Raw genomic sequence first — 11,522 nt, 5'->3', positions numbered from 1 at the left:
ACCGGTCCAGCACCATCACACTCAGCACCGGGTCTCCACAAGGATGTGTTTTGAGTCCCCTCTTATCAACAATAGACCTGTCTGGCACGCAGTATGTTTGTGTTTGGTGGACAACCTGGGCCCTATTTCAGGAAGCCGGTTTAGTGCAAACTCTGAGTAAGTACACCCTGAGTTAACGAAAACTCTGGGTTTTCGGTTTCACAAAGCGAGTTTAGATTAATTCTGAGTGAGTTACTATGACGACACACTCCGTGAAGCTAACCTGCCCCCTAGCAGGTTTACTTCAACTAACCCTGACTGTCTCCGCCTCTTTGTCAGAAACCTGACTGTAGGAAGTGTCAGACATGGCGTGCTCCGTCCTTGAAGAGCCAGTAGATGTTGAAGCCCAAATTCTCCGCAGAGCTCTCCGCCGGGGGAGAGTGATTAGAGCGCGTTTGGACATTTTATCATTTCCTGATGATTTCCTGTGCGAACGTCACCGTTTTTCAGCACAATCTATAATTTATTTGAATAACATCCTCAGGCCTAATATTGCTCATGTGACACATCGCGGACATCCTCTCAGTTCTGTACATATTATTTGTATTGCACTTCGGTTTTTTGCAAACGGGAGCTTTCTGTATAATATTGGTGATGCTGAGCACGTTTCCAAGGCTACCGTCTGTCGGGCAGTCAGGAATGTTACAGTTGCACTGAAACGTCTCCTGTACTCGTTTGTGGTGTTCCCCGGTCATAGACCCACAAGATTTATCAAAGAGGGATGCCACAAAATTGCAGGTATCAGGATGAACAGAACTTAATTCATGATGTGGTGATACTTGAACTACTACTTAAATTTTACATTTATTCTCACGGTTCCCAGGCGTGATTGGCTGTACAGATGGCACTCACATTCCAATCATTGCTCCTTCAGTAAATGAAGGAGACTATGTGAACAGGAAGTCTTTCCACAGCATTACTGTACAGGTACATGGTTCCCTGTAGCATTTCAAACTAACAAATTATTTCATTATAGTAATGGATGCTAATTTGTGTTCTCTGCACTGTGAAGATCATATGTGATGCTGCCAACATTATCACAAATGTGGAAGCCAACTGCTCAGCCTCTGTGAGTGGTGGTGGTGGAGGACCCCCACCTGTTTTTCGGGCCTCCGCTTTTTTTCTGTTGGCTATAACGGGTCACATTTGAGCATACAGAGTAAGCAAATATGTACTTGTAATGTGCTCAGATAATTTCAATAAGTGCTTACAGAGGGGAAGTTAATGTAGCCTCTAACTGCAGTTGATTTACATCGGACAAACAGACCAAGCACTATGGCTCATAATACAATTACACCTCACCTGTTTGGACTATATTTTTATATTTCATTTTTACTTGCTGCCAGGAACGTTTGGGGCCTGTTGGGTTGCACCTGCGCTCACATCACATCACAAAATAAAATGTATGAAATACAAAATATAATAAAATATAATAAAATAACGTGTTAAATGGGTGGAAATCCCTAGATCAATGTTTAAATTAACACTCACGCATTGACTCTGTCGGCTATGTTTTGCCATGCATGCTCCCTTTCTTTTGCAGCTGAGGCTGTGTTACTTTTTTTCCGTGGAATTTGCATGTTATCAGCATATGCTGCCATCAGAATTTCGGCCTCAAGCGCTGTAAAATACATTGACCGCGCCTTCTTTCCCTCCGTCTCCATGGTGACTCGCTTAATCTGTGCTCCACTAATCAGGGCTTTATGTATCCTCGTGCGCGTCTAACTTGGGGTTAAAGCAACTCCGCGTTGACTGAACTAATTGTTATCAGCCTTTCTGAAACCGAATATTCCGAGTTGGACAGTTCGGGGTTACTCAACCCTGCGTATGGTTTTTCACTCTGAGTTTTCTAAACCGGCTTCCTGAAATAGGGCCCAGGTCCATCACCTTCTTCAGTCTGTTTGCCAGCACTTTTGACAGTATTTCATAATCAGTGCACAATAAAGAGACAGGCCGCCCCTTCTTAATATCTTGGAAATCACCTTTCTTTGGTAACAGCGTTAGAACTGCTCTCCTGCAGCTCTGAGGTCTCTGAGCCTTCAGTGAAGCTCTCCTCAAAAACCTCCATGACATCGTCACAAAGGTCAGACCTTGCTCTGTCCTTTCTTTTTTCCAGAGAAAAGAAAACCTTCGTAGGAGCGTCCATCAGAGAAAGATTTTGAAATCTGCAACAAACCTGAGCCCCCTGTGCTCCAGAGCCCAGCAAGGCTTTTTTAGATTTGAGGTTCTCAAACCAAACTCGGTTTCCTGTAAAATTTGCAGACACCTCCAGCTCCACTATGTCAGTCTCCAGATCTCTCAGAGATTTGGCCGATGAGACAATGACAGTACACTGCTGACAAAATTCGTTGATTTCAGTTTTGCCAAGAACCCACCAGTGACTTAAAGACATAAAATCATCTTTCCGATTTATTTGCTTTATTTGCGTTCTCCACACTGTCAACAAAGATGACCACAGCGCTGAGTTCACCCACTGCCAGACTACACTCCTCTACTGAGCAAGGACAACTAGGTATGATCTTAAAACCATGTTGTCTCATGAGTTTAGAGAAGTCCATTTTGGCGATTTTGCACACTCAAAAAAAGTCAGTAATGCTTAATTTAATCAATTCAGAAAAGTAAAGTTAGAAACAAGTCCTCGATCTCTCAGTCAGACTCATCACACGCTCCACCGCCACACTCCCAGCATGCAATGCAGAAGGAACGAAAGAAAGATGCGGGGTACCAAGCACATTTTACACCTCTCCTGTTCACTGATAGAGAATTCAGTTTGCTCTCAGACAAACAAAACCACACGTGCCTGAGAGTTTAAAGCCATTTTAATCCTCATTACAACAACCATGTATGATCTGAAATTAAAGTGCAATCGGAAATAAAAAAACGTCTTCAAATACAACATTGTGAGGCTATGAAATTGTGTTGTAATCCCCCATCCCGTCATCCTGCCATGTTTTGGTAGTGTGAAAACTATTTTCTAAGTTATTAAGCATCAAGAATCATGTGTTTACACACTCTAATTATTGCAAAAAAGAGGAGCGCAGCCGTACCTCAGTAAGAGAGTTGATGTGGCAATACGCTAGAAGTTGCTTCTGCAGCGAGCAGAGAAGTTGGTGCAGGTGAGCCGGCTGGCTGCTGTCAGAGGAGGATGTGCCCTGCTGCAGCTTATCACTGTTCTTCTCCAGCTCACCGAAAGCCTGATCCTGTACAGCACAAACATACAAACACAAACATCTGTGGGTTCAGTTCCATTTATTTAACACTAGTCTACAACTGTCAAAGTCAGCTTTATTTTCAAAACCATGTACATGTACAGATCATACACAGGAGTCTGAAATCGCAGTGCTCCCACGCTCTGATTGAAATCTCATATACACAACAGTCTCAAGCCGACTGTTGTTGTGATTTGGTGCTGTATAAATAAAAATGAATTGAATTGAAAAAAAGTTATTTCATCCAAGTAGTTTCTAGTTTTGTTTTGTTCGTCTGGATGTCAGAGTTCCATCTGTGGCTTTGCGAGAGCAGAAAACAGAATGATGTGGATAATTGAGTCAGAAGACTCAAGAGGAAAAGTACAGTCAGAGGCAGTCTAACTAGCATTCAGTGTGCAGTGTGTTCATTTCTCGGTATTAACTTACAGTATAAAAGCCAAGGTTCCTGAGCAGCGTCTTCATGAGAATCTCGGCCAGGTGAGTGTCGGGGTGGCCTGTGGTGGTGCCGTAGGCAGGCTCTGGGAGAGCTGTAAAGGCAGGGCCAGATGAAAGTACCTCTGGGCCATCAGCAGGAGAGCTGTAACCCAGGAGTGAGGCCACGTGGGTGTGGTCCTGGAGGCTGGTCAGGATTATGTCGAGCTGCATCCTCTGTGACACAAAATACAAACATTCCTGAGCAATGCAGGCAACAGAGACAGAACCAATCAGCAAATTCATCTTTCACACCTGAGTAAGTGAGAATATATGAGGGCAATGTAAATCGATGCCATTGCTGCCCACCACTAATTTCCCTTTTGGTCTTCTGTGACTCCCCTCTGAAATTATTACGCTATTTAACATAAAAAACAACATTACCAAGATAAGTTACCCATGTTTCAGAGTTTAGTGTGTGATTTCTTTCTGAATCCTGTCCACAGCTACGTCTGTTCCTCAGCCTGCATGCTTGTATCTACATGGCACTGATGGATTTGTTCCTGATAATCATTCGATTTTATTAAAAAAAAACAGGTTCTGTTCCTCTTCTTTACAGGCTGTTTAAAGCATCAAGCAACGAATCCTGCGCAGCTCCATCTACACAGTATGTAGCATCGGGTACCTGTCCTTTGGAGAGACTCTCCCATCTGTCTGGACCCTGAGGTAGCAGAGAGTGAAGAAGCTCCATCCTCTCCCTCAGTGGTGGCAGCAACATGGTTGCCCCCACAGACAGAGTCTCAATCACTGCCTGAAGGAAGAAAGTATTTTAAAGTCAGTTTTAGGTTTCATTCTGATCACCTCACATAATCCTTCATGACTTATTTCTGTTATGAGTTCAGTCTGAATATTACTCTGTTGATAACAATTATCCGAAAAGCATCTTTTACCTCCTGAATCTCGTCTGGCACAGAGGAGTCCATCAGTCTGAAAAGGAGGTTCCTCAGTGGCCTGGCCTGCCGGCCCAAAATACTCGTTGCTACGCCCCCCGCCAGGGCCAGCGCCAGATGATTGGACAGAAGCCGAAGGCACAGCTTGAGGAAGTTGTGATGCTCCCTTCAAACAAATTTAAAAAAATTTTAATCCAGAACTTGGCAAGGTTACATTCTGATTGGTCACATATGATTTCACTAAGTGCAAGAAAGACTATACAGCAAGCCCAGGAGGGTTTATAACACCAGTGACGGCTGGTGGCTAACAGGCTCACCTGGATGAGGGGAAAGGAAGAGGAGGGACCTCGCTGTTGATGCCTTCACAGTATCGTTCAAGGAAGGAGCGCAAATGAGAGAATGTGCTTTCTTCTAGGTCAACGCAGTAGGGCCGGTGCCAAGCTACTACTTGCCTAGAAAGAAGTAATAAGTAAATATTAGTAAAGTATGTAAGGTACAGTAAATTACTTTGATCTGCAGTAAAGTGTTGTGTCGATGTCATAGACATAAAGGCCTGTGAAACCAAAATCCAAACAATAACTGTGATAACCACATTTGTATGTATCTCACATGTATGCTTTTAATCAATCAACACCTAAATGTGTTTGTTAAACAGCAGTTCTCTCACGCCGTCACCCTCGTTGACGCCTGTTGGCCTTTTTCAGCTGTTCCTGGAAGTGCATATCCTTAAAGACCTTGAATTACATATTTAACAAAAAGGCTGAACCACAGTGCTTCTCTTCTAAACTCATCTCCCAGGCTGAGAGGTAGGACCTCTGAGGATGCTCCAGTATCAGGGTATTTGTTTTGATTTGTGCTTTTCGATGCATTTTTGGAGACTGATTGCTGAGTGACTGCAATAAAACCCACCACTGTAACCTTTACTCTGAATCACAAGATCAGTGTGTTGGTTTTGCAGTTTCAGTACTTTTCACGTGTAGTTACTGCCCTTTGACTCGTGCTTCCTAGTAGCTGAAAAACAAATTCTGGTGGTCTTGCAACATCAGCTCTTGCCTGCAGTCCCACGTGAATATTTCCAGAGAGAAAATCATCATGATGGGATCAGTTCATGGTAACTGTTGCGGTAGCTGACCTGTCTCTGGGCAGGGCAGTCCAGGCCAGGCTGTGAGAGGTGCCAGCTGAGATCTGCTGAATGGCGACTCCATCCAGGCCGATGACCTTCTTGGGTTTGGTGATTGGCCCTGTGGAGTTCCCCTGCCCACACTGACCCATAGAGTTGTTGCCCCATGCATATACTTCATTGTCTGCATCGGGATTAAGCACAACACGATCGAAACAGATACGTCATATCTCAAGCTGGAAGTTACATATTACCCTAAATTGACAAGGTCTGCAGATTTGCTATTACATCAGGCTGCTTGCAACAGCCCTCAACAAACACAAAAATGTTCTGTGTCAGCAAAAAAACTGACTGGCAGAGACAGTTTGAGTATTTTAACTCTGATCCCAGACAGCAAGCGCACAAAAAGAGAAAAGTAGTACCATGTGACAGGGCCAGGCAGTGGCTGTCCCCAATGGAGATGTCCACTACTCTGGTGGTAGCCAGCTCCTCAATAAGTTTAGGTCTGAGTGCGGTGGCCTCAGAGGAACCACAGCCTAGACAAGCACCGCAGCCCCAAGCGTACACCTGAAAACAAGAGCGGGATCAGCATCAGCACAGCTTTCTGTCCTGGGCAGTGAAGCGGTACCTCAGAGACAAATAACTGGAAGAACAATATTATGGAACAAATCTCGACCTTAAATATTGAACTGTGTCCAACCAGCTGTCTGTTCAGTAGGAATACATAAACAGCTGCACGAAATTCCCTCTTTGGGATAAATGTCCATAAGTTTCAAGGATCTAAGCAGCTTGAAACAAGTTAATTTCAAGATGTTTTAAGATCCTTTTGAATACATTTTAGGGCATCTTTTAAAAATGGCAACAATATTTTCAGCGTGTTTAATTTGATTAAACACGTTGAAAATAGGCAGACTGCGATGTAAATGCTGTCACCAAGTGGAAAACAGTGATACACCTCCTGCTGTCAGGCCTGCAGACCTGTGATGTGCACCTCTGTCCTGTGGTACCCACGAACTCGCAGGTTAAATACCTGCAAGCTTTTTGATGAATATTAGTGCAGCGTTAGCCACGCAGGGCTTTGTTGCTATAAACACCAAAAATATAGCGTCATGGTAAGTGTACAAGCTGCAAAGGAACAACGATTTTTAAAACGTTATGTGTATTTGTAGGGCTGCACAATTTTGCATAAAATGAGAATCACGATTTTTTTTGGCTTAGAATTGAGATCACGATTCTCTCACGATTTTCTTTTCCAGTATAAATATTTATTGCACTTATTAACTGCACATCAACTTCGTAACAGTTGCGACTGAACATAAAAACAATAAATAAACATAAAAACAACAAATGTCTCACGTTTTGTTGCAGCAAAATGTTGTACTGCTTGAAATCCCGTCTCCACCGTTGCTCGACGCTGCGTGTATAGAGCAGGTAGCGCAACAATAGTTGCGGGACGGCACTGTGTAGCGTTTCTCTAGGTCAGGGGTGTCAAACTCAAATACACAGTGGGCCAAAATTCAAAACTGGAACAAAGTCGCGGGCTAACGTTAATATTTATTGAAAAACAAATCTTTCTCCAGATATAAGAATGAATCTTTTCTTATGGACTCAAATAAGTTTTGCTGAAAAACTGAATATGGAACAAGCAAAGCTTAATACTAAACAATATATATATTAGCTGTATGATACCAGTAGGCCAGCTCTAATAGTCATTTGGTTTGGCTTCGTGGGCCAAATGTAGTTAGGCTGCGGGCCAAATTTATTACTTAGGTGCTAAGTGATAGCCTCCGTAATTTCTTTGTGCCTGCGGGAGTTTGATGCGTATAGGGAAGCGCTGTATGAGGTTCCCGTTATTGGTGTTTGGGTGGTTGACCGGGACGGATTTTCTCCTGTCACTTTCTCGTCATCCCTGACGTGCTCTCCGTTGTTTTTTCACTGCTAATTTTAGCAGCCAGCTTCTGTATCACGTGGTATAAGGCTCCGCCCTTGTCATTTGTTGAGCAAGAAGAGTGAGCGCTTGTTTTCATGCAGAGTACGTCCCGGATCAAAATGCGGTACAATCGTCATCTTTTTTTTTTTTAAATCGTCATTTGGAAATGATTATGAATCGAGATCGCGATTTTCTAACGATTAATCGTGCAGCCCTATGTATTTGCTTTGTGGTTTGTGGCAAAACTGCATATATTACACTAGTGAGTTCTGATTTCATATTGGTTAAGAGAAGTAGAAATTTCCCCCTCTGAGAGGGGGCGAGGATCATGTTTAAGCACTTCTATAATGATTGACTTTATAATTTTAAGATCGATCAAAATAATTTTACAGATATTTTAATGCTTAAAACTAAGATTACTGTATTGCAGACTTTTTATAACTCTTGGTTAGCGGAAACACAAATCATGTCCTACCTGTCCTGTAGAAGTTAATGCAAGAGATGACTGGCTTCCTGCACACACTTTTCTGATGAACATGCCCTGCAGGGCCTCCACTACTTTTGGTTTGTAGACTCGATTAGTATCGCCATGACCCAGTTTCCCTGCAAGACACAGAATGAACATTCTTAAATGAACTTATTTGCAGTTTACACATACTGGCCACTTCATTAGTTACAGCAAACATCATGGATTTACTGCAGATTTGTCAGCAAAACATCCTTAATGTGAATTTCCTGTTCCACAACATCCCGAAGTTGCTCTACTGGTTTAAGATCTGAGATCAGTGAAGTCACTGTTGTGTTTGAGAAACCAGGGTGAGATGACCTGCGCTTTGCGATGTAGTACATCATCCTTCATGTAGCAGCCATGAGAAAAATGAGTAAACTGTGGTAATAAAGAAATGGACACCTAACAGTAGCATTCTCAGTTGGTACTGTAGGGCCCAAACTGTGCCAAAAAATATCCCCCACATAATTAAACCACCACCTTCAGCTTAAATGACTGGTACAAGGCAGGATCACTCTATACTTTTGTGTTATTCTGAACCTATCTTTTTGCTGTAGATAATCTGACTGAATGTTTAGCAAGTTGTGCAGTCAAGCTCTTCTGCAGACCCTGGTTGTACTGACTGGTTATTTGAATGAATATTGCATTCCTATCAGCTCAAAGCATCCATTCAACTGGCCATTCTCTGACCTTTGGCATTATTTGTTCCACAGAAGTGCCAATGCAGATGACCACATTTATACCCTTAGTTCTGAAGTCTGTTTGACAAATGAAGGGGTACACACCATTGTCCCCTCCCCCAAATGACCAGACAGTGCGTCCATCCTTTGACAGAGCAATAGTGTGGGAGCTTCCACATGACACCTCTCCAACATTGCTGATGTCTTTGACCAGGGTAGGAATGTTGCGGCTGTTGCTGTCACCGTGACCTGCATTCACACATAATAAAAAGGGTCAGGCTATTTGCAAATGGAAATTCTGCAACACAAATGAAAAGCAGCAGATAATATACCAACTGGAACAGAGAGTAAGCATCTGCACGGATATTTTGATGCTTAGGTTATGTATATAACCCCGGTTCTCTGAGTAGCATGAGTGAGTGTCTCACTAAGGGAACGCCTCCTGCGTGACCTCATCAGAAGCTCAAATACCATTACGCCAGCTCTTACAGGCTGGCTAGGTGACGCCCATGTCAGGAGGGGCCAGTGCCTCCCTATATAATAGGCTGACATAGCGTCAGATGTCATTCAAAACAAGCCCACCTCTTCCTCGCTTCCATAGCAAGGAGGGCGGTCTGGTGAGACACTCACTCATGCTACTCAGAGAACCGGGGTTATATACATAACCTTAAGTTCTCTTTCATAGCATTCGTTTCGTGTCTCACTATGGGAGCAATACTGACTCCCGGATTGCCAGACATGCCTGTTAAGAAGACAACTGTCCCCAACAGCACTTCACAGGGGAGAGGCCCCCACCCGGGAAGAACCTGCACTGAGGACTGAATGTGCTAGGTTAGGTGCTGTCACATCTAACCTGTAAAACCTAGCAAATGTATGAGGTGAGGTCCAGCATGCAGCTGCACACACCTCCTGAATAGAAACTCCCCTAAAGAGAGCCCATGAGGTTGCCAGACCTCTAGTGGAATGTGCACGTAAGCCAGCAGGGGGCTGAAGGCCCCTGCTAGTATAGGCCAGGGCAATTGCTCCTACTATCCAATGGGAGAGGCGCTGTTTAGACACAGGCTTTCCCATATGTGGTTTAGCCCAAGACACGAACAGCTGGTCACTTTATCTGACACTCTGGGTTCGGTCCATGTACATGCGCAGGGCACGGACTGGACACAAGGTACGCGGCCGCTGTTGCTCCTCTGACTGATGCACTGAGAGAGCGTGGACCTCTCCCACACGTTTAGCAGAAGCTAAAGCAATTAAAAGAGCCGTCTTCAAGGACAGAAATTTCAACTCAACCTGTTCCAGGGGTTCAAATGGGCAACAGGAGAGCGCAGCCAATACTGTGGGAAGGTCCCACAATGGAGCCAACGGCCTAGACGTAGGCAATTTACGCCGTGCACCCTTCATGAAACGGCATATTAAGGGATGCTGGCCAACAGTCTTTCCCTCAAAACCAATATGGCAGGCTGAAATTGCTGCCAAATACACCTTGATGGTGGAGAAGGCTTTACCCCTATTAATCAGGGCCTGAAGAAATGACAGAATCACAGCCACACAGCACTGAAAAGGGATGGCCTGTGATTCTAAGCACCAGCTTTCAAACACACGCCACTTGTGCTCATATAGCGTCCGAGTAGACGATGCTCTAGAACACTGAATAGTGTCGATAACACTATGAGGGAGCCCCACCGTGTTCAGGTTAAACCACTCACGGGCCAAGCCCATAGAGCTAGCCTCTCTGGGTGGGGGCGGAATATTTCTCCCTGTGCCTGAGACAGGAGGTCTCTGCGTAGTGGTAACGGCCAAGGAGGGCCGCACAGCTGCTGAAAAATCTCCGCCAGCCAGTGCTTCCCTGGCCAGTGCGGGGCTATCAAGATCATATAGTGACTTCTCTCCCTCACTCTGGCCAGAGTTGGAGAAATGAGGGCCACTGGGGGAAAAGCATAGAGGAGGGTTCTCGGCCACTCGTGAGCTAGAGCATCCACCCCGAGTGGAGCTCTCTGATCGTGCAGCGAGTAAAACAGGGGACACTGAGCATTCTCCCTGGATGCATAAACGTCCACGGTCGCCTGACCGAATCGCAGCCAGATCTGCTTCACCACCTCTGGGTGAAGCTTCCAGTCCCCATACAGCGGGTTGCCCCTGGAGAGAAGATCTGCTCCTAAGTTCAAGACCCCCGGCACGTGAGCTGCTCTCAGTGACAGCAGGTGGACACTGCTCCAGACTATCAGTCTGTGTGCCAGTGTGTATAACTTGCGGGACCCCAGACCCCCCTGTCTGTTGATGTAGGCCACAACGGTGGAATTGTCTGACCTCACTAAAACATGATGACCTCTCAGCCAAGGGAGAAAGTGTTTTAGCGACAGGTGAACCGCCAGCAGTTCCAGACAGTTTATGTGGGCGGAGCGCATGTGAGGGCCCCATTCCCCATTCACTGTTCTGCCCTCGTGGGTGGCCCCCCAGCCGGAAAGAGAGGCATCTGTGGAAATCACCTTCCTGGCTGAAACTGCCCCCATGGCAACGCCCTGAGACAAGAAACCTGGCCTTTTCCACTCGCGGAGAGCGAGTGAACAGTCTGCAGAGACTCTCACGCGACGGTGGCCGTCTCGGTGAGGGTCCAGTCCCCGCGAGCCCACCCAGCGCTGAAAGCCTCTCATGTGCAGGCGTCCCAGTGTTATCGCCAC

At 45.2% G+C, this 11,522-nt stretch overlaps 1 protein-coding gene and 1 long non-coding RNA gene across 2 annotated transcripts; one reads left to right on the top strand and one right to left on the bottom strand.

Moving 5' to 3' along the window:
• Positions 1–218: 218 nt before the first annotated feature.
• LOC102195391 (uncharacterized) lies at positions 219–1,253 on the top strand. Its single transcript, XR_312522.2, has 2 exons — positions 219–777; positions 863–1,253. It is a non-coding gene; the product is annotated as an uncharacterized LOC102195391 (long non-coding RNA).
• A 1,610-nt stretch (positions 1,254–2,863) lies between these two features.
• LOC102195598 (probable E3 ubiquitin-protein ligase HERC1) lies at positions 2,864–11,495 on the bottom strand. Its single transcript, XM_005755390.1, has 11 exons — positions 10,551–11,495; positions 10,230–10,365; positions 8,953–9,096; positions 8,135–8,262; positions 6,152–6,296; positions 5,742–5,913; positions 4,927–5,061; positions 4,610–4,775; positions 4,345–4,470; positions 3,675–3,896; positions 2,864–3,239 (listed from the first exon to the last, which is right to left on the bottom strand). The coding sequence occupies exons 1-11, from the start codon at positions 11,493–11,495 to the stop codon at positions 3,057–3,059; spliced, it is 2,502 nt and encodes an 833-aa protein (XP_005755447.1). The 3' UTR covers positions 2,864–3,056.
• Between the last annotated feature and the right edge of the window lie 27 nt (positions 11,496–11,522).

This window comes from Pundamilia nyererei, unplaced genomic scaffold (assembly GCF_000239375.1).
Source record: "Pundamilia nyererei isolate P.nyererei 1_Seehausen unplaced genomic scaffold, PunNye1.0 scaffold01360, whole genome shotgun sequence".
NCBI lineage: Eukaryota > Metazoa > Chordata > Actinopteri > Cichliformes > Cichlidae > Pundamilia > Pundamilia nyererei.
The sequence above is the reverse complement of the archived record's forward strand: the minus strand, read 5'-3'. Positions and strand labels throughout refer to the sequence as shown.

Coding starts and splice junctions, on each gene's coding strand:
- LOC102195598 (XM_005755390.1), bottom strand. CDS start 11,495: ATGAGAGGCTTTCAGCGCTGGGTGGGCTCGCGGGGACTGGACCCTCAC. Junction 9,097..10,229: donor TTTCATGAAGGGTGCACGGC/GTAAATTGCCTA, acceptor GTGTGAATGCAG/GTCACGGTGACAGCAACAGC. Junction 3,897..4,344: donor AGAGTCTCTCCAAAGGACAG/GTACCCGATGCT, acceptor TTTGTGTCACAG/AGGATGCAGCTCGACATAAT.